Raw genomic sequence first — 27,963 nt, 5'->3', positions numbered from 1 at the left:
AGGGGCCATGTCTGTATCAGGTCCAAGAACAGGCTTTTCTGAATACTTGATTGTAATTAAAATATAGAGGCAATGGGAAAGAGGTCATCTGGCTCATTAATATCTTTGTCCGGATGTTTCCCTCGGAGTTGTGTAAGGATTTCAAGGGACAGGAGTGAAAAAAATATGAAAGGTGAAAGCAAGAGAAGCAGGGCCATACAGTAATGTGTTTTGTTAAGTCCCATCTCCCTCATAACAAGAGAGGAGAGGGAGGACTTCAGAGGAAGTTTCCTGAGAGACAGGACTGCCTGAGAGAAAAGGAGATCCAAGGGCTGAAGAGAAAGGAGAAAGGACCCAAAGTGATTTGAAAGATGAGTCAAAGCTGGATGAAGTGAAAAGCGAGGTCCCTTTACCTACCCAAGCCCTAAACAAAAAGAGCAGACAGGAAAAAGGCACAGGGAACAGTAAGGAAGATTAAGGGAAAGAAAAGCAAAGAGGAAAGAAAGTATATTGAAAGTACACAGAGAAATGGCAAGAGGCATTGCAATATAGGAAAGAGCAAGAAAAGCACAGGTGAAGGAACCATTGGGAGTACTGAATTCACAAAGGGCACTAGAGAAGGAAAAAAGGGTGTTTTCCAAAGATAAAAGAGAAGACACTCAGAAGTGGGAAGCGACGGATTAAATCCACCAAATTTTAGATGAAAGGGAAAGTAGTAATAGAGAAAGTAAGCTAGAGATGAAGGGGGGGAAAAAGTGAGAGACCATTAGAATGACACCACTGGCTTGAGGAGATGGTTCATTATCTTTGAGACATGGTGATTTACTATACTTTCCAAAAATCATACCATTAGGGTTCCGCTGGAAGGCTGGCCTAGGCTCTAAGCATGAGCTTCATGAGTGCAGCATGCAGTGTGAAAACAGCTATGCAGTCTGTGCTTTTTTGCCCCTGTATATTCAACATTCGTCAGTGGTCTAAAACATCCAGTTATGATTTCTGGCACTAATCTGGGTGCATGAGTCCTTGAGAAAATACTGAGTCAAGAGCTGGTAGGCAAACAAACAGCAGGTTAGCAGCAGATAACTTTCTATTAACTTCTTTATTTCAATTCAGTAAGAAAAGGAAATTTGGGCAATCCCCAAAGCAGAACATTTTATTAACTGTGTGCAGCATTATTCTTCCATGTGCTTTGGCTTTGAGGAAAGAAATTCTTACTTAGGTCACTTGCACTTGTGTCTATGATAGGTTAATAAAACAAATAGACCACCTTGACTGCTGCAATTACAATCCTTAAGCCGCTGGATATAAAACTAAACTTGGGTATTCACATTCTCCTAACATAACTTGAAAATAACAGAGTGAGTCCAGGGGCAGGTCATTCCTTCTAGTCCAGAGAAAAATTCAAGCAATAAAACTTATTGTACAAAATAATTAACGGAATGCCCCGAACTATACAGGTTTCACCACACAGAATGTGGGAGAAACAAGTGCTGCTATACATTATCCAATTTGTTGAACACAGTATTTTCTATTGATTTTAACAACTTATTATTTGCTGACTATTACCTAGGCTCCAGTGAAGGGACAAGTTAAACACAGAAAGCTTTCCTGTTAACCAGACATATTAGGAAATTGTTTCTTTAATCAAGCTGAGGAGTACAAAGGCCCTCAGTTAACCCCTGGCCATCAGACATTTTGTATATTTGGTGGACCAGCTGTTGGGTGTTGGCTAGGAAGCTGCATGGAAAGGACTCTCTAACCAGGTGACAGAGCATCTGAGTAAATTTTTCATAACCGACAGTATCAGAATAACAACCAAAATGTATCTTTTCTGGTGTTTCTTCTGTGAGACATAGTCTTTCACCTATATGCTTTAGTCTCTGATTTCCCAATCACTGTTGGGCACATTAAAGAACATCTGACAAGAGGCAACTGGAACTCTGCAAAACTATTTCTATGTCGTCCTACTTGAATTTTGCCTAAACTGCTGTCCTAGCAGATTTTGTAAATGCTGAATCAACACATCACAAAAAAAACCCACAAAAATTTTTTGTCATTATTTTTTGTTGTGTATCTCATTTGGAATCTTTACAGCACACCTCCTACCTGTGTGCTGTTTCATGACAGCTTCATGATATCTTTTCCAGTCATGTGAATTTATAATGCTTCAGAATGGAAAAGGTCATTATTAAAATACATTTCTGTTGTTGAAGTCATATCTTGAAAAAAGTCTGGTCCTAAAGCAGGTTGGACCTGGGCAGAAATTGAGAAGAGAGTTTCTGAAGAACATACGGGTACTGCGGGCAAAGAGGCTGGTATTTCTGTGGGTGACTGACTCGCTTATGAGCTGCTAGTGGAGCAGTTCCTTAGCTGCTCTGTGGTGGGCATTTCCACGGGAAATGCTGTGTGTAGTAAAACCAAGATATTTTCTTTCTTTTTTTTTCTTCCCTTTTGTTTTCCCCCTAAATGCCAGGAAAATAAAGGAAAGAGGTGTGATAGTAACCCGGGTAGACTGATAAGTTCCGGTTGCAGAAGTAATGGTGTTTTATCTTTCAGCTTTCCCTTGCAGATTCTCTAGAATGTTTTCTCTTCTGGACTGTTTTGTGATGTTGCTGTGATGCAGTCAGAGTTCAGAGGTGGTTGCACTGCAGTGCTGGATGAACCGGTTCCTATGTATTTTCTGTATTAATTGAAGTAACAGGATACTCTACACTCTCCTGGAGTGACAAGCACTTAAGTAATGCTTTTGTATCAGTATTCTGATTTTACTTATTTTTGGTGATTGTCCTCAGCTGCAATCACACCAGGCCAACGTATTTTTCTGGATTAATTGACACAGTTTTAAGCAACATTTTACTCTGCCAGAAGAAAAGTGAACTCTCTCAGGTATTCAGTAGAGTTCGCTAATTTCATAGGAAGTAGGGGAAAAAATCCGTCTGTAAGCTCTATCGTCAGGGTATTATAGATTTTGCTGTTCCAAGTTCCTCTTAAATCAGCATCTGGAAATGGCATGTATACATAAAATAGATTTGCCTGTTTTAATATCAATATACAAATTAAAGACCTGCCATAATGCATTGTTCATATAGCAAAAATTTCTAATGAAGAGGCACCTCTGCAAAGGGAGGTAAATTTTGGGCTCTGTCAGGAAAACAGGAGAGAGAAACCTATTCTAATAACTATGATAGAGGGGATAACAAGCTGGGAGGTGGGATGATCAGAAGGAGCTTGTAAGTTGGATATTAAAGGAAGCAGAACACTGACAACTTCTCCATCTTCATCATTTTATAGCCTAATGTAGCAGAGTGAATGTTGTCATTAAACTAAATAAAAGTAACTGTACCTAAAGTACAAAGCACTATAAATGACAAAATTCATATAGTATGAAGACAACATCACGCATATTGTTCTACCCAAATCAACCAGAATTAGTGTGAGATTCTGTTATTGCCTGATCTCTTCTTTCATTTCAACTATCAGAGACTGAACAAAAGACAAAGGAAGTAAATGCAGAAGTGACAAATATTTTGCAAAAGCAGTTAAGAGAGAGGTAGAACTGAAGAGGTAGCTTCATACCACCCCCATCTCACTGTTTCAGCAATAGTTACATTTGCTCCTTGCTGCAATGGCAAGCTCAAATTGTCATCGATATCAGTTGATTTGTTTTCGCTAATAACAGTAAGCAGCTCCCACTCAAAATCAATTTCAACTTTATGGGCAAGGTACTGCACATTTGTCTTTGCCATGACTGTGTTGTGTAAAGAAACAATTGAACTGAAAATTAAATGAACAATAATTGAAAATAAAATGTGCCTTTTTAAAGGAAAATTAGTTCTATGCTAAATTTCCAGGAATCTGTTATGTTGGAGTTTTTTTTCCTTAAAAGGATAGAATGAGTTGGGCTAAAAAGTCAATTATATAAATATGTCCACATTAACGTACATAATTAAAAATGGACTTCAACCTCAAAGGATACAAAGGCTCTTCAGTAACTTCCTTGGGTTTTAAATCTGGCAAAAGCAGTAGTTTCTGTGGTAATTATACTTCCAACACATTTGGATATGCTAAATGGATCTTAGTTCTAATTAATTTCTTTATGTGACTAAGAATGACAATCATGAAATTAATTTAATGTGCTTTCATTCTGAACTTAGTGTCATTTTCAATATTTTTAATACAGAAAATACAGACTATCAAATGCTTTGCTTTACAGGTTGGCAGTGGTTTATCACATACAGTGTACACACATTTCACATACATTCATTACATTTTACTACATTATTACAGGTAACATGCTTCAGCAACTAGGTTATTCAGCTCCAAGTGTTGGAGGGCTTTGCCAGAGGAGTGATGAGGACCTGGAATGTGTCAGCAGCGCATCTGTCCTGCTGTGAACGGCTAGGCACGCTGTGGAAGTATAGAAGAAGCAAAGATGGCTACTATGATCTGTCGTTGGTCTTTTGTGCTTTTATTTAGAAATAGCTATTGGAAAGATTAGTAATTGCAAGAGATTAATTTGATGCCTCATACTTTAGTTGCTCCTCCTATCCTGTTGTTACTTCCAACAATTTCTGCTGGAGTTAGGAGTTCAATAGATCCCTGATTCAGTTATTACTTGAGATTAAAAGTATGTTCAGCATTACCCTTGCTCATTCCCTGACAATAGTATAACCTTAAGTTCAAAATGGGAAGAACTAAGACAGCTTGGAGCACTCCTGAAAATGGCAGAGAGAAATGACTGCATTATTTTAAGGCCATCTTCTGTTGGGAAACATAGCTCTATATCATCACAGAAAGCTTTGGGTTTTTTGCTTTTTGAGGCACTCATTTCTTAAGGAGGCATCTCCAAATTGATATAAATATATTGAAATTAAATAATTTAGAAGTTGCTCTAAAATAGCCTAGTGGGTGTAATGAAGAAAACAAACTTTCAAATGGTGCACTTAAATTGTTAAATGGTGTGTACTTGGAGTTTGTTCCTTGTTTTGTGTCCCACTTTGAAAGATATATGAAACACATATACAAAGGCTTTTTCTATGAAGAACTGAAAATAATGTTTTCTGTAAAGTGGTGTTCAATAAAGGCCAGCAAAAGTATTCCCCTTCTTTCGCAGATCACTTCAGCTGGTTCAGGCACCTTGCCATTTCTGTGACTGTGCATTAAAGTACAGTAAGGTTTTCGATGTTTTACAATTGATATTTCTCACAGGTAGGGTTGAATTTTCTGAGAGACTAGTCTTAGCAGAGGTCCCTGGGCCCAGCAGTAACATATTGATGTTAAGCTTTATTTTGTCAAAGGGAGACCTTTTGTGCCTTTAAACAAGGACATGCAAACCACCTGAGTTTAGAAACTTAAGTTAGCCACTTGAGTCAGAAGATGAGCATCCCTCCATAGCTTTCTGCACAGTCCATGGAGAAGGCAATTCAGAGCAAGAACTGGTACATGCAGGTGCCTACCTATTTCTCTGTGTATTTGACTGTATAACAGGTTTACATAGGCAATTAGTTTACATACCATAATTGAGACTCTGCTCCAAAGTCCTCTGAAGTCAGTTGCTGTCCTTCTGTTGGGCTTTGGATTTAACATCGGTAATTATACAGGCCAAATGAACGTGGTAATGAATTCCAAAAATGAAACCAGTAATGTTTGTATGTGGTGCTAAGGGATGAGTTGTTGGTTGGTCTGTTTCTTGGTACCCAGGATGAGCATCTACCACCATGTAAGAATGTAGGCAAGTTCTATTTTCAGAGAAGCTAAATTACAGGTCAGCATCTACTAAATTCAGATTGAAAGGCAGTTAGTCCTGGAGAGGTCCCTGAGAAAAAGCTTTTTTCCATAGAAACCCAAGAAATATGATAACAGCAATGCAAAACATCTCATAGCTGAATCCCTCTTTCTATATTATCTGTTGCCATCCTTTCTCAGTACTGTGCTGTGCCTATCCAATGCGCTTCTCCTCAATCATGTTTAAATGTGATTTTTAACCTTGCTAAAAATCACTGTGGTTTCATTATCAATGCGTAGTATAAGCTTTAATTAAAACTACTGTAATTCCTTTCATCTGAGTTCTGCTAGGAAAGATGGGCTGGAGCAGACAGCGTGCTAAAATTATGGTACCTATTATTTCTCCACTTAGTGTATTGCTGGAAATGAGATAGAAGTATTGTTACAGCTATACTACTTTTAAAATGTTTTTCACTAATATATAAGTCCTCCCTGAACTCTTCTAAATCAATACGTATACCCCCAAACCCTGGACACAGTCATCCACTGCACACTGGTATTTAAAAGCCCAAACTGACATCCCTAATTGCTTCATTTGCACAAGCCCTTCCCTGACTTTCCATCCCATTAATTCCGGAAGGTGTTCTGTTTATTTTGTACGTTCCTGCTTAAAGCCACCTAGAAGGAATGACTGGCAAAGTTTTATGGGAAATAAGGAAATTTTTTGTTTTCTGTTTCAGCTCGGCTGCTGGAATCCCATCACTGGTCTGAATGGGTCACTAACAGACAGAAAGTTGGAGAATAACATGAGAGGAGTGGTTCTGCGTGTGGTGACTGTGCTGGTAAGCAGATTCTCATCCTTTTACACTAGAAGGAATGTATTTTCTTCCTTTTGCCTCATCTTTTTATTAAGTACACCATTTTACCAAGAATTTAGTTGGTGTTCAAGTGTCTGATTTCAGCTTGTGAATACAAGAGCAGTGGAGAAATTTCCACAAAATAAAATTATTTATAGGTACAGTTCATTTCAGAGTGTGAACCAAGCTCTTTAAAACCCATTTCTTCCACAGGCACATACTTAAGTAGATAACACAACCATATGAACTGATAAAGGTCAATGTCAAGTGCTCTGTCAGCTAAAGTTACCTAGCTGAAACTCTAAATGATTCGTAAGATGTAGCTGCCTTCCAGTTACCTTGCCAAATTGAGTGTAGCCTGATACAAATTGCCATGCTCACAAAATATTCATGATCAGCTTAGGGTGAGTTATGTTAGTTCAGTAACATATCTACAGTCCCCTCCTTCAGCCAGTTTCTTTCCCTGTGTGGACACCTTGCGTTAAGCAGCTGCAGCAAAGCAGCTGGTTTAAAGGTGAACGGAAAATGTCTACCAGAATAGGTAATGTATTTTGTGATATAAGGCCAGTGTATTCCCTGACAAAAACTTTGGTTGCTTGAGTGGAAGTTATTAGAGTGGGAAAAAAAGAAAGAAATAAAGAAAAGGAAACGAATATGGTATGGATAGGCCTCTTTGGACCAATGTCCAAACACAAAGTTAACCCAGAAGCTGCTACTTCCCTCTCTACTATCTACTCGTGTTTTTCATTACCAATCTGGTGTTTGAAGGCCTGACTGCTTGCTTGTAAAAGACAAGGCCAGAGTGGTTCCCATGGTTTGCATTGCTGACATTGCACCACGAAGGAAAAGGCTTAGTCAGTCGTGGAAAGTGAAACCACCAGAGCATGTCAGTGCCTAATGGAGCAGTTTTGTACCCCTCCAATTCTTTTATGGGTGTTTAAAAACTATTATCTGGCAGGGTATCCAGTCTCTTCCAGCTCTTAGTACACTAAGGAGCTTCCTGCGATAATATCTACAAAACAAAAAAACCCCAACCAAATAAGAAGGATGAATACACAGAAAAAGACAAAGCAGTAGGGTGGGGTTTTTTATACTTAAATTGCACGCTCATCAGAATAACATCATGGTGGCCATGGCTGGTCTTTGTATTTTGCCTGATACTCATGTTAATTGATTCAGTATAATTTTCTGTTGACAAAAATGATCTGTGGATGTTGTCTAGCAAAATAAATTCAAATTAAAGTCTTGGAAATTTTTTTCTCATTTCTTCTTCTTCCCTCTCTCCCTACCCTATTCCTCTGATTTCATCCCCAGTTATTTTAGTTAGCTTGACAGAAAGCATTCTTCTTTCAAGTCATTATAGCATGAATATTTAGCATCATGCAAAAATAAGAAAAAGTCATTAGTTATGCTGATAGGATTCTATATTAATAATAAAAACAGAAGGCAGACATTTAAAGTTCAGCACACAGCACACGGCAGTTCGATCTCCTCACTGCAGTCCTCACGCACTGCCTCATGTGAGCACACAAAAGCCATTTGGTTTTGTTTTAAAGCACAAATGGTGACAACTTCCTTGCACAACCAGTGAAAAACACAATTAGTCTGAGTTGTGCTTTGTTAGAATCTGCGAAGTTACCATTTTGCTAATTGCCTTTCATTTTATGTAGATTGTGAAGGCAATATATGGGGAAAAAACAATTGATTTATATTGGCTTCATAGCATAAAACTTCCTTTATTCTCTTAAAATTGTAGAGCTTTGCATGGCTGGTCAGTGCAATTTAGTCAAAACTGACTGTGAACCGCACTACAAATCAAGGTTCATTTGATTTTACTCAGCAAAGACGAGAGGCAAGGATTTTGTAAACTGCATGGATACAGTGAGAAAGCAAATTCTTATTTTAACTCATGAGCCAGAAACAAGGCTTTTCACTAGCAGTTCCCTTGACTGATGGTACTTTCCACCAGATGCTAGAAATCAGGAAGATAAAATACCATTTCTCCCTCATCCACAAACTCTAATGGCTGAGAGAGAGAGGCAAGCAGGCAGACACTGACAGAAAATCAAGCTACTAACCCAAAGCCTGAAGAGAAGTTGGACAGTGCAGATGCCAGAATTGCAAAGTGTTCATTATTTCTAACCTCTTCCAATTTTTGGATATCCACAGATGTTGCTGCCACCCCTGTGGGGGACAGAGAATTATTTAGGGTGCTTACCCTCCAGCAGTTTCTCTTACTGCTCTTACTATGCATAAGTAAGGGTTATTCATGAGGATATGCTGACTTCTAAGTCTTCGATTAATCTGAGACTTAAAATACAGCTGTCATTAGCATATCATTGCCTCAAAAATATATGTTGCTGTAGGATAAAGTTATAGAGCCTTTACTTGTTGCTAATTACAGCTTAGTTCCCATCTTTATTCACATAGCTAATAAAGAATCTGTTATTGACTATGGATGATTATTGTTATTAATTCTGCCAGTTTCTAACAGCATGGTCTTAATCCAGGGAAATGAGAAGGCTTATGTTAAAATTAAATAATAATACATTTGAATAACAATACATTTCTTTTTCATGGAGATTTCAGAAGTTAACATTAATTTCTTAATTTGTTCTCTTAACGCTTTGAATCTCTCATGTCTTTCTAGATAGCAACCCTTCTCTTCCAATTTCGCTTTGTTATGCCTTCAGGACTGGTTCAAAAAATTGCAGTAGTATTTGAGAGGATCGAAAATTGCAACACCTGGGTTACACTGCATTATACTTGTTATGAAATGAAACATTCTGCAGTCTGAAAATGATAAATGATTGCAACTAATTTCCCCAAAGCTTTCCTTCAAAAAGCGAGTGCTGAACAATTCCCATCATCTGTATCCGTCTACTAATTCCTTTTCCTAGATAAATTTAATAATTATGGGCTACGTATCTGCAGACCCAAAACAAAATCTCTTTATGAAAATGACAGAATACAGTATATCCCCAAATTGGAAATCTCTGGTTTCATGTGGCAGTGAATCCTGGCTCCTCTGAACTTAATTGGAACTCTCTCTTTTGCATAAATAGGAATAAGAAGAATTTCTTTGTGTTTTATTCTGAGTGAAGCTATAGTCATGCCTGTGTACATGTGATTCAATTTTTTAATCTGACTTGGATTAGTACCACACTTTCTAAACTTCTAGAAAAGGTTTATTTTGTCTTGCTTAAATATCATGTTTCTGTCTTAGACTCCTTCCCCACATGCAGCTGAAGTCTGAACTTTGTGTTTGTCAAGTTACTTTTAAGTTCAAATGACTTGCTGGTGAATTTCTGAAACATATTATGAGTTTCTGAAGTGCAGCTCAATCAAAGGTCAGCATAATAACTCCAAACACATTCAGAGTCTCTTGAATGAACAATTGTCGAAGAGCAAATTTAGCTAGATATCAATTTTGGCTATTTCAGTTTATCCTCCTCTTTTTCAGCTGCTCAGTTTTATTGGAAGGGAGCTAGAATACAGCAGATACTCTCATAATATTATTTTAGTAGCAGTAGCAATTAATGAATTATTCATATGAATGTTAAGCCATCAGAAATGGAATGAGATTTGGCCTCTTTGACAGTGAATAGGCCAGCAGGTATTCGCAAAATCGTGTTTCTAAAAAGGCCCCTCTTGTCAGAAAAAGGAGAAAGTTTGAAATTCCCTGTTTTAAAGAATTAACACCTTGATTGGAAAGTTCAGAGCCTTTTCTGAAACTGCATACGGTATAACTTCCTAATGGTGAAAAATGTATTTGTGACTTTATATGAAAATTCGATATAGCTCCCAAACAAGAGACATGTATTTTCATATCAGGATGGTTCTGAAATGCAGGATGGATGAAGGAAAAATAAATAATAGCAAGAGACACTGAATTATGCTTTGCCATACATCCCTATGTACTATTTCTTGAGAGTTATTGCCTAGGTTACTTGCACAGAGCTGGGGGGACCAGCAACAGTTTGGTGACCCTTCGCTTGAGATGGTCATGTAGTACACGGTGTAGTGAGAGGGCTGGCAGAAGGGTAGACGAGCATAGCAGAAAAAAAAAAGCATAATTTACACCAGGGAAAATATTATCATATGTGGACTAGTTTAATTCTCGATGATTGGTATTAAACGCATAAGCATTTGTTGCCCAGATTGAGAAAGAAACAAACCCGAAAGCAGACAATATCTTTAGGGACATAAGCTGGCAGGAGGTCTGCATCTTCAGTCCCTTTTTCTCTAGAACTTACCACTCAGAGAAAAGATGAAAAGTAAGGTATGAAGCTAAGTGCTAGTTTAAAAGCGGAGAACGTCTTTGGGATTTGACTTCCAATACTGGTTTAAACAATGCAACACAAGTCCCTTCCAAGAAGCTGGAGTAGCTTTCCGAGTGATAGAAAAAAGGAAAGGTGTAAAAGAAATGAAAGAAGACAGTGTTTAAGCACACACAGAGGAATAAACAGTCAGAAGTGATAAAGGATAAAAAAATGGCAGGACAAAAACATCAGTGATTGACTGTAAAATAAAGATCAACTGCAGCAAAGATTATGTGTGGGATACCTCAGCAAATACTGAATAAATATTTCATAATAGTGTATAACCAGAATAGTCTCACAGATAATGTCTCTTCCATTTTCTCCCGTTTCTTTGGTGCTCACTTTTCTCGTGTAGTACTGATCCGTTTTCCCACCTTCACAACTGCGTGGTGTGCACTTCTGTGAATCCTGCTTCATTCAGGCTGCACTGTCTATGCCCCAGTGCCTACAATCTTTTTAAAAAATAATTTTAGATAAGGCATGTATTATACTAAATTGTGTGTTGCTCTGTGTCTCAATGTTGTCGGCATATTGGACTATAGTGCACCACAGTGAGTGTCTAATGGCAGCAGAATTGCCTCAGGTGGTGGTAAGGTTAAGAAACATTGCTTGACTGTCTTCATCAGTTGTAGTATTTGTGTTTTGAGCAAACATGTTTTACTCTTTTACCTCTAAGGGATAAATAGTGCTAGATGGCCGTTTATGCACCTGAGTTTGAATGGCAGAAAAGTTGAGAGTGATACATTTTATTCTATCTGGAGTTCTCATAAAATCTCTATATACTATAACTCGATAATGTATTTAGCATATACCATGTGTGCTGTAGTTAAAATATTTCAAAAATACTTCAAGGTTTAGAACATTCCATTGCTGGTTGTAAAGAATGCATAATATCCTAGTGTTTTGGTTTCGGCTGCCGCCGGCAACAAAAGCGCCACGCGGCCGCCCCTCCCCCCGCCGCGGTGCGGAGGAGAATGAAAAGAAAGAGGCAGAAACTGGTGGGTCGGGATAAGGGCAGTTTAACAGAACAGCAAACAGAGGGAAACAGGAACAACAACGATACAGATAAGGAGAAAACACGACCAAAACAGACCCGCTCTCTCGGACCGCACCGGCGCCGCACGCTCCCGAGCCGCGAGTGAGAGTTCCCGCCGTGCCGCCCCCCCCCACCGGAACCCAGCGTGACGGCACATGGTATGGAATACCGGGCTCTGTTTGGCCAGGTGGGGTCAGCCCCCACCCCCCGGCTGTGCCCCTTCCTGGAGTCCGGTGAAAATTAACCCTGTCCTGGCCAAACCCAGGACATTATCCACCCCTTATTCCATACCATCTACGTCATGCCCAGGTCCCCCATTGTCCAGTTGATCACCACCACTTCTCCTGTCTCCAGATATCATTCCCTTAGTCTATGGATCATCACTCTAAAGTGTCCGTTGAGTTCATTTAATCCATGACTTCAGGCTCCATCTGTCGTAATGGTCTTCCGTGGCAGGAGAGGTGATGTGTGGTGATGGGCGGTCACTTGCTGCATCCGGAGCTCACGGCTGATGTATCTGGTGCGGCCCGTGCCCACAGTCTGCAGGAGATGTTGATCTTGATGAAGTTGCTGGCTGCCAGTTGTTGAAAACCAGGTCCAGTTCCATCATCGCTGTGCTCTGCTAGGTTTTCATTGAAAAAGTCCATCCTTCTTTAATCTGGACGATTCTTACTATGCTACTACTGGTACAAAATATAACAATCATAACAGTGATAACAGACAGTGATAGGGTTATTTAACAATTAACTTTATACAATTTATTTATGGACTATTCTTGCCCAAAATTAAATCCCTATGAGGTACACATCGGACTTCCCCATCCTTCCGCATTACCCACCAGGTACACCCAGATTCTTGAGCAAAAGCAATCCTGCGGACGGGCTTGCCTTTGCCCGAGGCAGGACTAACCCAACCGTCTTCCCTAACATGTTCCGCATGTGCACTACAGGGACTTTATCCCCTTCTACAGGGCGCTGAGGTTTTGACTGGGCAGGACCAGCCCGGTTGGTGGACCCTCTGGTGTTAACCAACCAGGTGGCCTTTGCTAAATGGGTATCCCAATTTTTGAAAGTCCCACCCCCCATTGCCCTCAAAGTGGTTTTTAGCAGCCCATTGTAACGTTCGATCTTTCCAGAGGCTGGTGCATGGTAGGGGATGTGATACACCCACTCAATACCGTGTTCTTTGGCCCAGGTGTCTATGAGGCTGTTGCGAAACTGAGTCCCGTTGTCCGACTCGATTCTTTTGGGAGTGCCATGTCGCCACAGGACTTGTTTTTCCAGGCCCAGGATGGTATTCCAGGCGGTGGCGTGGGGCACAGGGTAGGTTTCCAGCCATCCGGTGGTGGCCTCCACCATTGTGAGTACATAGCGCTTGCCTTGGCGGGTTTGTGGCAGTGTGATGTAGTCAATCTGCCAAGCCTCCCCATATTTATATTTTAGCCATCGTCCTCCATACCACTGAGGCTTTACCCGCTTGGCTTGCTTGATTGCAGCGCATGTTTCACATTCATGGATAACCTGTGCGATGGTGTCCATGGTCAAGTCCACCCCTCGGTCACGAGCCCATCGGTATGTCGCGTCTCTTCCTTGGTGGCCCGAGGTGTCATGGGCCCACCGAGCTATAAAGAGTTCACCCTTATGTTGCCAGTCCAGATCCACCTGAGCCACTTCAATCTTAGCAGCCTGATCTACCTGGTGGTTGTTTTGATGTTCCTCAGTGGCCCGACTCTTAGGGACGTGGGCGTCCACGTGATGGACTTTTATAGCCAACTGCTCTAGCTGGGCAGCAATATCTTGCCACAATGGGGCAGCCCAGATAGGTTTGCCTCTGCGCTGCCAGTTGTTCTTCTTCCATTGCTGTAGCCACCCCCACAAGGCATTGGCCACCATGCAAGAGTCGGCGTAAAGATAGAGCACTGGCCACTTCTCTCGACTGGCAATGTCTAAAGCCAGCTGGATGGCTTTCACCTCTGCAAACTGGCTGGACTCACCTTCTCCCTCGGCCGTTTCCGCGACTTGTCGTGTAGGGCTCCATACAGCAGCCTTCCACCTCCGCTGCTTCCCCACAATGCGACAGGACCCATCCGTGAACAGGGCATACTGTTTTTTATCTTCTGGCAGCTGGTTATACAGTGGGGCCTCTTCAGCACGTGTCACCTCCTCCTCTGGCGATGCTCCAAAATCTTTGCCTTCTGGCCAGTCCATGATTACCTCCAGAATTCCTGGGCGACTGGGGTTTCCCATTCGGGCGTGCTGGGTGATCAGCGCGACCCACTTACTCCACGTAGCATCGGTGGCATGATGCGTAGAGGGGACCCTCTCTTTGAACATCCAGCCCAGGACCGGCAATCGTGGTGCTAGGAGGAGCTGTGCTTCAGTGCCGACCACTTCTGAAGCATCTCGAACGCCTTCATATGCTGCCAGAATCTCTTTTTCAGTGGGAGTATAGCAGGCCTCAGATCCTTTGTATCCCCAGCTCCAGAACCCCAGGGGTCGACCTCGAGTCTCCCCTGGTGCTTTCTGCCAGAGACTCCAGGTTGGGCCATTCTCCCCGGCTGTGGTGTAGAGCACGTTTTTAACATCTTGCCCTGACCGGACTGGATCAAGGGCTACGGCATGAACTATCTTCCGTTTAATTTGTTCAAATGCCTGTCGTTGCTCAGGGCCCCATCCAAAATCATTCTTCTTCCGGGTCACGTGGTACAGAGAACTTACAATCTGGCTGTAATTTGGGATGTGCATCCTCCAAAAACCCACAACACCCAGGAAGGCCTGTGCTTCCTTTTTGCTGGTTGGTGGAGACATAGCTGCTATTTTGTTGATGACATCCATTGGGATTTGACAGCGCCCATCCTGCCATTTTATTCCCAAAAACTGGATCTCTTGCGCAGGTCCCTTGACTTTACTTCGCTTAATGGCGAAACCGGCTTTCAGAAGGGTCTGAACTATTTTCTCCCCTTTCTCAAAAACCTCCTCCGCTGTGTCGCCCCATATAATGATGTCGTCGATGTACTGCAGATGTTCTGGAGCTTCACCTGTTTCCAGTGCAGCCTGGATTAGTCCATGGCAAATGGTGGGACTGTGTTTCCACCCCTGGGGCAGTCGATTCCAGGTGTACTGGATGCCCCTCCAGGTGAAAGCAAACTGTGGCCTGCACTCTGCTGCCAAAGGGATGGAGATGAATGCATTAGCAATGTCAATTGTAGCATACCACTTGGCTGCCTTTGACTCCAGCTGATATTGAAGTTCTAGCATGTCTGGCACGGCAGCACTCAGCGGTGGTGTGACTTCATTCAGGCCACAGTAGTCTATTGTCAGTCTCCACTTTCCAGTAGATTTTCTCACTGGCCATATGGGACTATTAAAGGGTGAGTGAGTTTTGCTGATCACTCCTTGACTCTCCAGCTGGAGGATCAGCTGATGAATGGGGAGAAGGGAGTCTCGGTTGGTACGATACTGTCGCCGGTGCACCGTTGTGGTCGCGATTGGCACCTGTTGTTCTTCAACCCTCAGCAACCGCACAACGGAAGGATCCTCCGAGAGACCAGGCAAGATGGACAGCTGTTTAATTTCTTCCGTCTCCACAGCAGCTATGCCAAAAGCCCACCGATACACCTTTGGGTCCTTGAAATACCCTCTCCTAAGATAGTCTATCCCAAGGATGCACGGAGCCTCGGGGCCAGTTACAATGGGGTGCTTCTGCCAGTCCTGCCCAGTGAGGCTCACTTCAGCCTCCAATGCACTCAGCTCTTGGGACCCCCCTGTCACTCCCGAAATGCAAATGGACTCTGACCCTTTGAACTCTGATGGCATTAAAGTACACTGTGCACCAGTGTCCAATAGAGCTTTATACTCTTGTGGATCTGACGTGCCAGGCCACCGAATCCACACCGTCCAATAAACACGGTTGTCCCTTTCCTCCACCTGGCTGGAGGCAGGGCCCCTCTAATCCTCGTCAGAGAATTTGCTACTCACCTGCTGTAAGAATGACTTGGAGGTCCCCTCCAGAGGATCGGAATCAAGATCAAACTGTCTACCTGGTCTGGAGAGCTGGCTGCTGGAAACTGGAGCGGCACTTTTCCTAACAGAATCCCCTTTGGTGATTGTTTTACCTCGCAACTCACATACTCGTGCCTCTAGACTTGAGGTGGGTTTTCCATCCCACTTCCTCATGTCCTCTCCGTGGTCACGCAGGTAGAACCACAGGGTGCCCCATGGTGTGTAGCCTCTGTATTCCCTCTCCTGAGCAGGGAAACGCTTGCCCCTAATAGCTGAGATGCTGGCCCGTACCGGTGGGGAGTAGGATATATTCTCTTTGATTTGCCGGACCTGCTGGGCCAGTTTCTCCACAGCTGAGACAAGGGAGGAAGAGAGACTTTCCTCATATTGCTGGAGTTTGACAGCCACCTCATCCACTGTTGGTGCGTCTTTACCTTTCCAGTTTACAACTGCCAGTGAGTTGGCATATGAGGAGGGTGCGCTCCGCACAAAATTCCTCCACATGGATTGTGAGCACTGGAGTTCATCTGGGTCTGTGGGTACCTGCTCATCGTCTGTGTCACAGTAAACCAGCTCCCGCACAGCTAATTCCCTCAAGTACTGAATACCCCTTTCCATATTGGTCCACTTGCCAGGATAGCATACAAAATCGTCACTGAAGGGGTACCTCTCCCTCACACCTGACAGAAGTCTGCTCCAGAGGCTGAGGATTTGTTCCTTTTTCCCAATGGCCTTGTCAATGCCCCCATCCCTGGCCAGGGATCCCAGCTGCTTGGCTTCCTTGCCCTCTAATTCCAAGCTGCTGGCCCCGTTATCCCAGCACCGCAGCAGCCAGGTGGCAATGTGCTCGCCAGGGTGGCGGCTGAAATCTTTCCGCATGTCTCGCAGCTCGCCCAGGGACAGGGACCGGGTCATGATCTCTGTCTCCCGCAATGACCCTGGCTCACTGTCATCCCTCCCGGAGCGATCTGCTCTCTTTGCGTCTTTCTTTAGTTTTAGGGGGGCGACTGCTACCAGCACAGGTTGGTCATTGGGCTCAGCCGCGCTGCCTGCAGCTGGAGCTGGGGCTGGAGCTGCTGCTGTGCCTGCTGGGGAAACCGAGGCAGACCCTGCAGCTGTGGCAGCAGCAGTGCCAGTCAGGGAGACTGTGACTGCCTGCTGGGCTGGAGGGGCTGCAGGGCCAGCTGAGGGGGCAGCGCCAGTCTCAGTGCCTGCCACTTCGCTTCCCCCCCTTTCCACTTTAGGGCACTGAATCAGGTTGAACAGGGCTCGGTAGGCATGGGCCAGACCCCAGCACGTTGCGGTGATTTGTGTCTCTCTGGAGTTCCCAGGGTGGCAGCACACTTTTTGCAGATATTTTACTAGTTTGTCCGGATTCTGCACTTGTTCAGGGGTGAGTTTAAAAAACATCGGGGGTGTCCACTGCCCTAGGTACTTGCCCATGCTGTCCCACACACCCAGCCACTCACAGCTATCCGGCCCCGGGGCAGGTCTCTGCAGGACGTTCTTAACGACTTGCTTAACCCTAAACAAAACCCAAAACCCATTCAGGAGGCATAACAAAAGGAGAGTGCTGCCCTGAGCATCCCACGGGTACTCGAAATTATCAAAAGCCGTTAGGACTGGCCTGAAGGAGAGAGGGGGGGAGAAAGAGTGGGGGAAGGCATCCCCTTCGGTTTTCCCCACAGACTGGGTTTGATTATTCACAAATTCTAAGACATAGGACCCGAGGTACGGAAATGACGGCAGTGCCGCATGCAAATACAAGCCTAATTTCATACACAGTGATGCTATCATGTCATAAGTCGTCATCGTACAGTACAGTAAAATCATAATCCTGATCCTTTTGCCCGAGGTAATGAACATCACCACAGGGAACAAGTACAGCAAATACGGATTCAAAAACCACAACCATGCGATCAAAGACAGAAACATTTTTACCAGCGACTGTTTAACACAGAACAATGCGTATAACAAAATTTAACAAAATGTAAGAAAGCAGTTTTAACACACACTGCTCAGCCCTGCCGTTATCCTCGCCCCACGCTTGGGCGCCAAATTAAATGTTTTGGTTTCGGCTGCCGCCGGCAACAAAAGCGCCACGCGGCCGCCCCTCCCCCCGCCGGCGTGCAGAGGAGAATGAAAAGAAACAGGCAGAAACTGGTGGGTCGGGATAAGGGCAGTTTAAGGGAAACAGAAACAACAACGATACAGATAAGGAGAACACACGACCAAAACAGACCCGCTCTCTCGGACCGCACCGGCACCGCACGCTCCCGAGCCTCGAGTGAGAGTTCCCGCCGCGCCGCACCCCCCCACCGGAACCCAGCGTGACGGCACATGGTATGGAATACCGGGCTCTGTTTGGCCAGGTGGGGTCAGCCCCCACCCCCCGGCTGTGCCCCTTCCTGGAGTCCGGTGAAAATTAACCCTGTCCTGGCCAAACCCAGGACACCTAGGCAGCAACAAATCCCCGTGTCTTGATTTCTGTTCCTTTTTGCTGCCCCTATCTATCTTTGAAAGAAAGTTGGAAAGAGTAAATCTTTTATAGACAAACACATCAGGAAAACTGTTCAGTGAAACGGCAGTAAGTTATAGCATCAGTGGTAGAGGTGTTCATTGCATTGGTAAATGGGTGAAATCATCAGGAGCGATGATGTGTGACGGTATTAGGCTCACTATTTACTCTTCTTCATAATTACCCTGGTTGTTGGCATGAGAGCTGTCATTCAGTGTGAGATAAGCGTGACGAGACTGGCTTTCACCTGTGGAAAAGTGGTATTGGAATATCTTTTCATGGGGCAGATTTTCCAATTTGGAAATTTGAATTCAGATTTCCGGGCATGATTCTGGATAAGTAGTTATTGAAACTGAAATTTTGACATTAAAAAAAAAGATTTTTCACTTTCACAGATTTTAATAATAGTTTGCTCATTCCTAAGGCAAAGAGGATTTTTTTCAATGGCTTGGGATGTATGCTGACTATGAATTGATTTTTACTGTCCTGAAAAGTTACTATCATATGTTTAAAATTAAAAATTGAACTTAATTGCTTTCTGATTGGTCAAAAGCTTTCTCAATGATTTTAAGGTCAAGCAAACCATTAATAGTACAGCAAATGCTTCCCATCACAAGGTAAGTGTAGGTCTCAGAGCTCCTATTACACTTTCTAATGATAAGAATTCTTAGGCATTTAGCTGTGAGAAAGGTATGGACTGCTTTGTCAGCGGTCTGTCCAGGAAGAGTAGGTCCATGTTTGTCTTCCTTAGTCTAGGTAATTTTATTCTGAATCAGAGAAAGGAAAGAAGGTTTTAGAGATTCTTTCTAGCTTGCATTTCCATGAAACTATATCTATTTCCTGGCAAATAAAAGGAAATAGATTGGTATTAGTGGAATAAAAGAACATAGTTACCTGTATAGAGAATTACAAACTAAGGAGGGGGGTTTGTAGGAGCAGTTTGTGTTGACCTAACTCTGCTCAGAAATTTCAGTCAGAATTATTTGTAATTTAGGTATTTTTAATTATAGAGTATGCAGGAAATGCAATAGTGTTGTTATCCTCAGAATCCATATAATGTGGTTTGTATGTTTCCTAAGTAAAGATTTCATCTTAAGAAGGTACTGGTTGGAAACAATGTATGTGTAAAAAAGCAGGCACTTTTATTGCAGTTCTAAGCCTGATGATGCTAGCTCACGCTCTTCACACAGAGACTTTAATTTCTGAAAATAAGGAAAGACAACTAGACTTCATCTGAGCCAGGTGTTGTTAGAAATCGAGGAGATAGTGCTGGGAAATACTGGCTCCACAGTGACAAAGCTTTTTCCTGAAGTTCCCTAATTTTTAGCTTATGCTGTCAAGCAGATAGAAACTTTAAGGCTGAAAGTTGGTAATTGTTGCATTATGTAGCAGTTATAACTATGAACATTCAAGAGAAGACTTGATATGTGTCTTTCCCCCTCTTCACCCTTTTTCCTTATTTAGCCTGCATAGCAAATAGCACCCACTATTTTTCTAGCTTGCACTCCCATTCAGCATTTCAGGAGCTATTATCATATAAAAGTTGCTCCTTAAGCTCTGGTGCCTTCCATCTCCAACTGTACACATCCTAGCTTACTGCACAGGCACAAACTTCCAGAATACATATTAGTGCCATACACTGAATTAATCCCAAACTTTCTACACTGTGCTAGTCAGCTGGGATGCTAATCACTTCCAGACCTCTGTAACCTTGTCTCTGCCATTATATTGGCCATATTTCAACACTACTTCTCCCCTCTATATATGCAGACAGCATACCGTCATTACATACACATCAATGTATTCAATATACTTGGGGGTGCTTAATAAAAAATTGAATCTTAACATAGAATAGAATCATAGAATAGTTTGGGTTGGAAGGGACCTTTAAAGGTCATCTAGTCCAACCCCCGCTGCAATGAGCAGGGACATCTTCAACTAGATCAGGTTGTTGAGAGTCCCATCCAACCTGACCTTGAATGTTTCCAGGGATGGGGCTTCTACCACCTCTCTGGGCAATCTGTTGCAGTGTTTCACCACCCTCATTGTAACAAATTTCTTCCTTATATCCAGTTTAAATCTCCCCTGTTTGAGTGTAAAACCATTACCCCTTGTCCTATCACAACAGGCCCTGCTAAAAAGTTTGTTTTATCATTGCAGAGAAAGTGGCAGTATTAAAGCAATGAAGCAGAGAGGAGTGGAATTTGCGTATTTCTTTCCTGGGGACTAAGAACAATGACCCCATAAACAAAGATGGAAGAAAATAAGATTCCTAAAGTGCCTCCTGCCTTCAGCCATCTGCCCTGATTCTCTTCCAAGGGTTGCCAGCCTTTTTGGGGGTTACTTTACTAAGCAGAAAATGGGGATAGGAGAGTAAGGGATTGATCAGTGTTGAGAACTGAGCACCATAATTTGGCACACAAGCACCCACTGGGGCAGAGTGTGCATTCATTAGGTATTCCTCTCTTTGCCAGAGATTTAGGTTTGATGTAGTCTCCTACCCCTAATCCTCCCACTCCATTTTGATATGTATTTGGGTTTCTTTTGGAAAATACTTTGATTTTTTTTTTCTCAGGTGGTACTGAATTGTGATAACATTTCCTCAAAATATCAATAATTTAAATTGTTATTAAATCAGCAGAAGCTGATATCCCTCAGTAGAAGCAGAGCCTGTCTTTCCATTCCTTTTCTCCTCACCATATATGTACAAGGGCCAAACTGAAGTTGCTACTGACTGAGCACAGGTTATGTTTAATAGCTGTTTTATGTCCCTTTGAGCTACCTGGTTTGTATTCAAACAGGTGGCTCATAACCCTTACAGTTACTCACACTGCTCATGCCTACTGTGATAATATCTTTTACAAAATTTCATCTCAGAGCCTGCTGGGAAACCCAGACCCTTTTGTTTTCAATTAATATTTCTGATCCATTTCTCTAAAGTAGCAGGTGCTATATGCAAGATGAGGTGAATATCAAGGAATTCAAATGTTTTGGGACCTGGCTGGGGCCACAGTTTGACAGCGAGGTAGGAGCAATGCAAAACCTGGTAGGACCAACCAAACTCATCTGTATGTCAGGGGCTGTCTCTCAAGGCTCCTTAGCTCTGTTCTTCTCACTGACCGTTACCCATCTGCTATGTGGGCATATTTGCATTCCAGATCTATTCATATAGTTCACAAAGCACACAGCAAATTTGGCTTTTAAACAGAAAGAGGTTCTTGCCCTGATGGTAATTATCCTCCCATGCTAAGCAAGATAGAAAAGGAGGTGAACTGCATGACAGTGCAATGTCATGAAGTATTATGTGAATTTGTTATGAATAGGAGCTCTTGTATGGCTGCTGGAAGAAGTATAATGAAGCTCCCAGCAGGTTAATGTACCCTTACTACACTTTTACTAATTCCAGTATCTGAGCTAGCTACATTAAAGCTAGCATTGTGCTGTTTAAACATACTCTAAAACACTCCGATCGATTCCAGTCTCAATCCATATTCCTATCATATGATGATTCAGAAAGAGTTATTAGGTGCATTAAGTTATTGTGAATTAAAATCAATACATAAAGCTTGACTGCATCTTAATAGACCATTGTCATAGATTGCTTTGCAAGAAACCTTAGTCCATTGCAAAGCAATGGGCGATAGAGATGGGGGGGAGGGTGGCTAACATCTCACTTTTTTACTTTGTTCTAAATAGCACTAAACTAAACAGTATAATAAATCCAGAAGCCACCATTTGATCCACAAAAAAAATGTTGTTTAAAGTACTGTAACTAAAAGCACATACTCATGTCTTGTTGAAAATATCATGCGCCTGGACTAGTGCAAAGCATTTGATGCTGTCCCACATGACATCCTTGTCTCTAAACTGCAGAGACATGGATTTGATGGATAGACCACTCGGTGGATAAGGAATTGGCTGGATGGTCACATTCGAAGAGCTGTAGTCTATGGCTTGATGTCCAAATGGAGACCAGTGATGACTGGCATTCCTCAGGGGTTGTTATTGGGACTGGTGCTGTTTAGCATCTTTGTCTGTGACATGGACAGTGGAATTGAGTGCACCCTCATCGAGTTTGCTGACAACACCAAGCTGTGTGGTGCGGTCAACATGCTGGAGGGAAGAGATGCCATCCAGAGGAACCTTGACAGACTTAAGAGATGGGGCTGTGCAAACCTCATGAAGTTTAACAGGGCCAAGTGCAAGGTCCTGCATGTGTGTCAGGGCAATCCCAAGCACAAAAACAGGCTGGGCAGAGAATGAATTGAGAGCAGCCCTGAGAAGAAGGGCTTGGGTGTGCTGCTTGACAAGAAGCTCAGCATGACCCAGCGGTGTGCACTTGCAACCCAGAAGGCCAGCCATGTCCTGAGCTGCATCAAGAGAAACGTGGCCAGCAGGTTGAGGGAGGGGATTCTGTCCCTCTGCTCTGCTCTGGTGACACCCCACCTGGAGGCCTGCATCCAGCTCTGGAGTCCTCAGCCCAGGAAAGACATGGACCTGTTGAAGCAGGTCCAGAGGGGGGCCACAAAAATGATCAGAAGGACGGAACACCTCTCCCATGAGGAAAGGCTGAGAGAGTTGGGGTTGTTCAGCGTGGAGAGAAGGCAGCTCCAGGGAGACCTTATAGCAGCCTTCCAGTAGCTGAAGAGGGCCTACAAGCAAGCTGGAGCGGGACCTTTTCATGAGGGCATGTAGTGACAGGATAAAGGGTAATGGCTTCAAGCTGAAAGAGGGCAGATTTAGAGCAGATGTAAGAAAGAAATTCTTTACTGATTCGAAAATCCAGTAACAACCTAACAGTACAATGTATACTGTTAAGCAGCTATCCTTTATTACAGCGCCGGGCACGCAGGGGATCTCTCCTCAAAATGTGCACACCAAACACCCTACTCATTCCAGGTTAAATACAATCACAATACACATATTCATTATATTTCTGAAAAATGCTTAGCATATTCATGTTTTTTCCGAGAACTAATTAGTATACGTTAATATCTTTCATGCATGTCTGTTGGCACCTCCAGGTGGTAATCGGGGGTCTTCAGATGAAGGCCTGTACTCTTCATCACAGTGTGCGCTGGTTGACCTTTATTTCTGTGCAAACTCAGTTCTAAGATCACATATACTGTGTCCTTCAATGTTGTTTTGCTCTGGTCTTGTTGCTCTCTTGGTGCCTCTTTATCTCTGTAGTTTGGTGCATCTGCTCTCCCAAGGCCGAGCTGTCTGAAGTGGAATTATTTGGGAGTCTCTTGTCCTACAGCTATCCCAGTTATCTGCTGAGAACCAAGACGTGCTTTGATTTTAATTATCTTGTTGCTCCGTCACTTTACTATGAGGGTGGTGAGGCACGGGAACAGGTTGCTCAGAGAAGCTGTGGATGCCCCCTCCCTGGAAGTGTTCAAGGCCAGGTAGGATGGGGCTTTGAGCAACCTGGTCTAGTGGAAGGTCTCACTGCCCATGTCAGGGTAGTTGGATCCAGGTGATCTTTAAGGTCCCTTCCAATCCAAACCATTTGGTGATTCTATGACAATAACTCTGTCAATGAAAAAAAGCAAGACACTAAACATGTGCATAAGGACAGTGGTATATGAAGGCCAAATTTAAAACCCCCTTTTTTTAATATTACATTTAGCTTCCAGAACATTAGCTATCTTCTTGCTGCAGGCGAGGCAACTTTGCTGTCAGTACAAATGAATTTCTAATCAGTGTATTTGAAAAGCAAAGGATCTGAGAACAGTGGTTTTCAGTGCCAATACTATTACACAGCCCTTTGGCAAAATAGGCTATTGAATGAGTATAATACCTTACTTATCCAAGATTTTGTAGATTTTAAACCTTCATCTTTCTTTTAGTGTTATTAAGGGGTGGGGATTGTGTTATGTTTTGCAGCAACTTTTATAGCCATTGCTAGTGGGAGAATTTCTGTAATGTTTCAATTAAATTTTGGTCATTGATTCTAACATGAAGTAATATACATTGCTGTTCAATTAAAAATAACAAGCTGCTGTGCTGTTCCTATCCAAATAAAATCCCCAAAACAGTGGTCAAGAAAGCACTTGAGGAAATTAAGTATTTGGGAATGCATATTTCACTGAAATCTTTTGAGGAAAGAAATGCAAAATGGCTAATATGTAAAAGTGGGGGGTTAATTATTTTATGAGTTAAGAAAAAAGTAATTATGCCTAGCAACAAGACAATAGCATCCTGTGCTTGAAAATGTTTTGGTTATGGTTTATGAGATTTCGTGCTTCTTATCGGTTATAATGGCTGTGGTTGGTCATCCAGCAGCCATTGGAAGGGAGTTGGGAGATCCAGTAACGAGAGTGAATCTCACTTTTGGGAGCAGATTCTTAGCATTTGCAGGTGATAGGAGTTTTAAAGTGTCACAGTGAATATTTACTTCACGTGATTGCTGAGGCTCTGCCTGGGCTATGTGAATCATTTAATGTGCCTGTCCGCTGTTTCTAGAGTCGGTGCTCAGCACAGATTGACAGTCTTGCCCAGAGTTGAGCTTCATTTCTTGCTTCTGTTTTTTCCTCTCTTTTGCTATTTTCAGTAGAGAAAAGGGGAAGATTTAATGAATACAGAGTCCCATTTAATGAATACAGAGTGTCAATATTAAAGTATTATATCCCACAGTGTTCAGAAATTTCTAATGAGTAGGCAGAGGTCATTTTCATATGCTTTATGAATTCTAACCACCCATATAATTACCTAAATTCAAAACTCTCTTCCAAACATAGTAGAAGCACATAAGGCCATCCATCTGCAGTTTTAGAGTCAAGCCCCAATATATGTTGTAAATCCCAGCAGTGATCAGTTTCTCTGATCTCACAAGCCAAGAACATTTTGTTTACTTAATACTTTCTCTATAGTCTCCTGGCTAGGACATTTTTCTGCCCATGCTAAGGGGGAAGGAAGATTCAGCTGAGCAGGAGAATAATCCCAAACATTTTGTTTTGCTTTTTCTTTCCTGTTTACAAAGTATATCCTGACATTTTTTTAGCATTTTTATCTGTAGAGCAAGCATAAGACTCTCATAAATGTATCATGGCTCCATATAGCTTCTATGATGAAATAAGCCTCAACTTAAAGCCAGAAAACCCACCCTTGTCATTACAGAGAAAATCTGTCTTGTTGCCCATTCAATGATCTCCTGATGATTTGGTGTGCACATAAAATCATTAACAGCTGGTCTGAGACCACCACTTCATTGTAAACAGGCCATGACGGCAACATTTTCTTCCTCTCACATATTTAGTTAAAGTGCTGTGTTGAAGATTTCAATGGTGCTTTTCCTGTTCTTTCAAGTGGGTTTTCTGTTATTTGTCCAAAAAGAGAGAATCTATAAAAAAATACCAGAAATTCCAAACCCTGATTTTCAGTGAAGAACTAAAAAATTACTATCAAATCTTAGAATTTAAAGTCACTATTCTACTGGCTGCTAAAAATCATCGTGCATAGAGACTTTGGGTTTAGGGATATACATTTTCCCTACATATAAGTTGTCCCGGAACACTTCACAAGCAGTCATTCTGTTGCTCTCCCTCCCTGCCTCCTCTAAGGCCTGAATTTACTGCTTGACTTAATCACCCACTTCTGTAGCAGTTACAAACAAATGTTGCTCTTTAATTGTTGAATTATTTAATATAACCCAGTTAAACTCAGAGGAGTTGTTCTTTTCTGCTGTTTAGCTTGAGTGCTGCTCCTTTCATTTTCAAATGTGAAGGTGTTCTGTGCCCAGAAGCTTGCCTCTTCTTTCTAAATTTAGTTAGGGGGTCTAGTAGAGGATACGAAAAGATTACTTCAGACCAACTATTACATCCAAATTATTGACATATGTCTGAGAATTTAATGAGAGTAAATAAAAACTGTCTTTCGTACTGTTAATCTTAGACTCTTGAAGCACTTACAAAACCTTGTGGACACCAGAACTGAAGTCCTGAATACCCAAAACTGTTAGCCCCTTATCTTGTTGGAAAAAGTAATAAAATGCAGCACTTTTTTCTACTAATCCTGAATCTAGACTGCTCCAAGCTCTATACACTCAACCTCTGATTTCCACTGGTATGTTTAAAATAAAACAAAATAAATTCTCTATCCCCTGCGTCCCACTGTGTAAAATTTGGGGCATGGCTTGAGGCCTGGGGTTTGGATGTGTGACATTTGTTTTTGTGCCTATGTTGCCCTGCTATCAGTTCTCCCTGGACTAGGGCACATTAGAATCTCTGTTGTCCATTCACAGTTTTACCCTGGCAAGCAGTCCTTTCGAGAGTAAGACTTTTCTCTCCCTGAGTCTAGGCACCTCATTTTTGTATCCCACCCTCCTTTGTTCTCATCTAATGCTTGCTTTCGTCGATTAGCTTTCCTGCTCTTACCCTCACGGTTTGCCAAAATACAGATACGTATGTAAGTACAAGTGTTTTAAAGCATTAAAATAAGACAGAGGGAAAACAGGCTATGGTTGAGGGATTTGTCCCTGAACCAGAACACTTGAATTCACTTTTCAGCTGTACAAGTTATGGAATCTCTGCATTTCAGTTCTGCATGTGGAAAATGGTGATGAAAATTATTCTTACTCAACCAAGTATTTCAGTGATAAACCCTGATTTGTTGAAATGTACTCAAATAATACTGTGTTGTGCATCTGAAGATAAGTTTGGGTAAGATGTCTGAGCTGCTTAACTATCCCCTGATACCAAAAAGGGCACATTCCTGGTACTTCCTCACTTTTGTTTATACAGTCTTACTCCATCACTCGTCATGGCTCTGGAATTTGTCTGGACCCCTGGCAATCAGATCAGTGCACCTGATAAAAGTTGAGTAAGTTTGTGATGGTTGAGTAGTAGAATTATTTTACCAAGGAACCAAGCATCACCACAGCTATTGCATGAGAAGGTAACTAGTTGCTCTGGTGGGAGAAGGATGTTAAATTTTACGAGTCTTAATATGTAGCATGTTGTTAACCTATGTCAAACTTAATGTATAGCTTCTTCCTTAAAAAACTTTCTAACCTAGTTATAATAGGTAAATGAATGGAGACAAATGTTTTTGTGAGCTGCTCCTCCAATATACTTATGCTATCTTGTCATCTTTCCCAACATTTTCCTTTTTTTATGCCATGTTGCCTTAATCTGGGCTCTGCCTTTAGCCTTCCTAAAATGTGCTAGTCTGCTAGAATTTTGCAGCTTCTCTTGCTCAGGGGGTAATGATGTCTGGAACCAGACTTTTCCTTCTTACAGTTGTAAAAAGCAATATGCACAGCTTCACCCAGTAAAAACTTTACCTGTTTGCTGCTGACTTTCCTTTTGCTGAGGTAGTATTGGCTGTCTACCAGGGTTAGCCCACATCACTGTGTAAAATCCTTTGACCCACAATGAGTCTTAAACACACCCTCCTCTGTATCAGAGCAGCATATCTTAGATCCCAAGAAAAAAACAGACAGTGATAACCATGGAGCTATTTTGAGAAGGAGCCCTTATCACAGGCTTGGTAGTGCTTCATTCAGTTGGCAAGGAGGAATACT

The 27,963-nt window shown here is 42.3% G+C and overlaps 1 protein-coding gene across 3 annotated transcripts in view; it reads left to right on the top strand.

The window, feature by feature from the left end:
• Positions 1-27,963, top strand: part of GRID2 (glutamate ionotropic receptor delta type subunit 2) — a 769,355-nt gene that overhangs the window by 598,391 nt on the left and 143,001 nt on the right. For all 3 annotated transcript variants that reach the window (XM_009936971.2, XM_075421502.1, XM_075421501.1), the window contains one exon: positions 6,444-6,545. In XM_009936971.2, coding sequence (XP_009935273.2) covers positions 6,444-6,545 — 102 coding nt within the window. The remainder of the gene's footprint in view (positions 1-6,443; positions 6,546-27,963) is intronic.

The sequence above is a fragment of the Opisthocomus hoazin genome, chromosome 5, assembly GCF_030867145.1.
Source record: "Opisthocomus hoazin isolate bOpiHoa1 chromosome 5, bOpiHoa1.hap1, whole genome shotgun sequence".
NCBI classification, from domain to species: domain Eukaryota; kingdom Metazoa; phylum Chordata; class Aves; order Opisthocomiformes; family Opisthocomidae; genus Opisthocomus; species Opisthocomus hoazin.
Note: the sequence above shows the minus strand (reverse complement) of the source record. Positions and strands in the feature narration are given on the sequence as shown.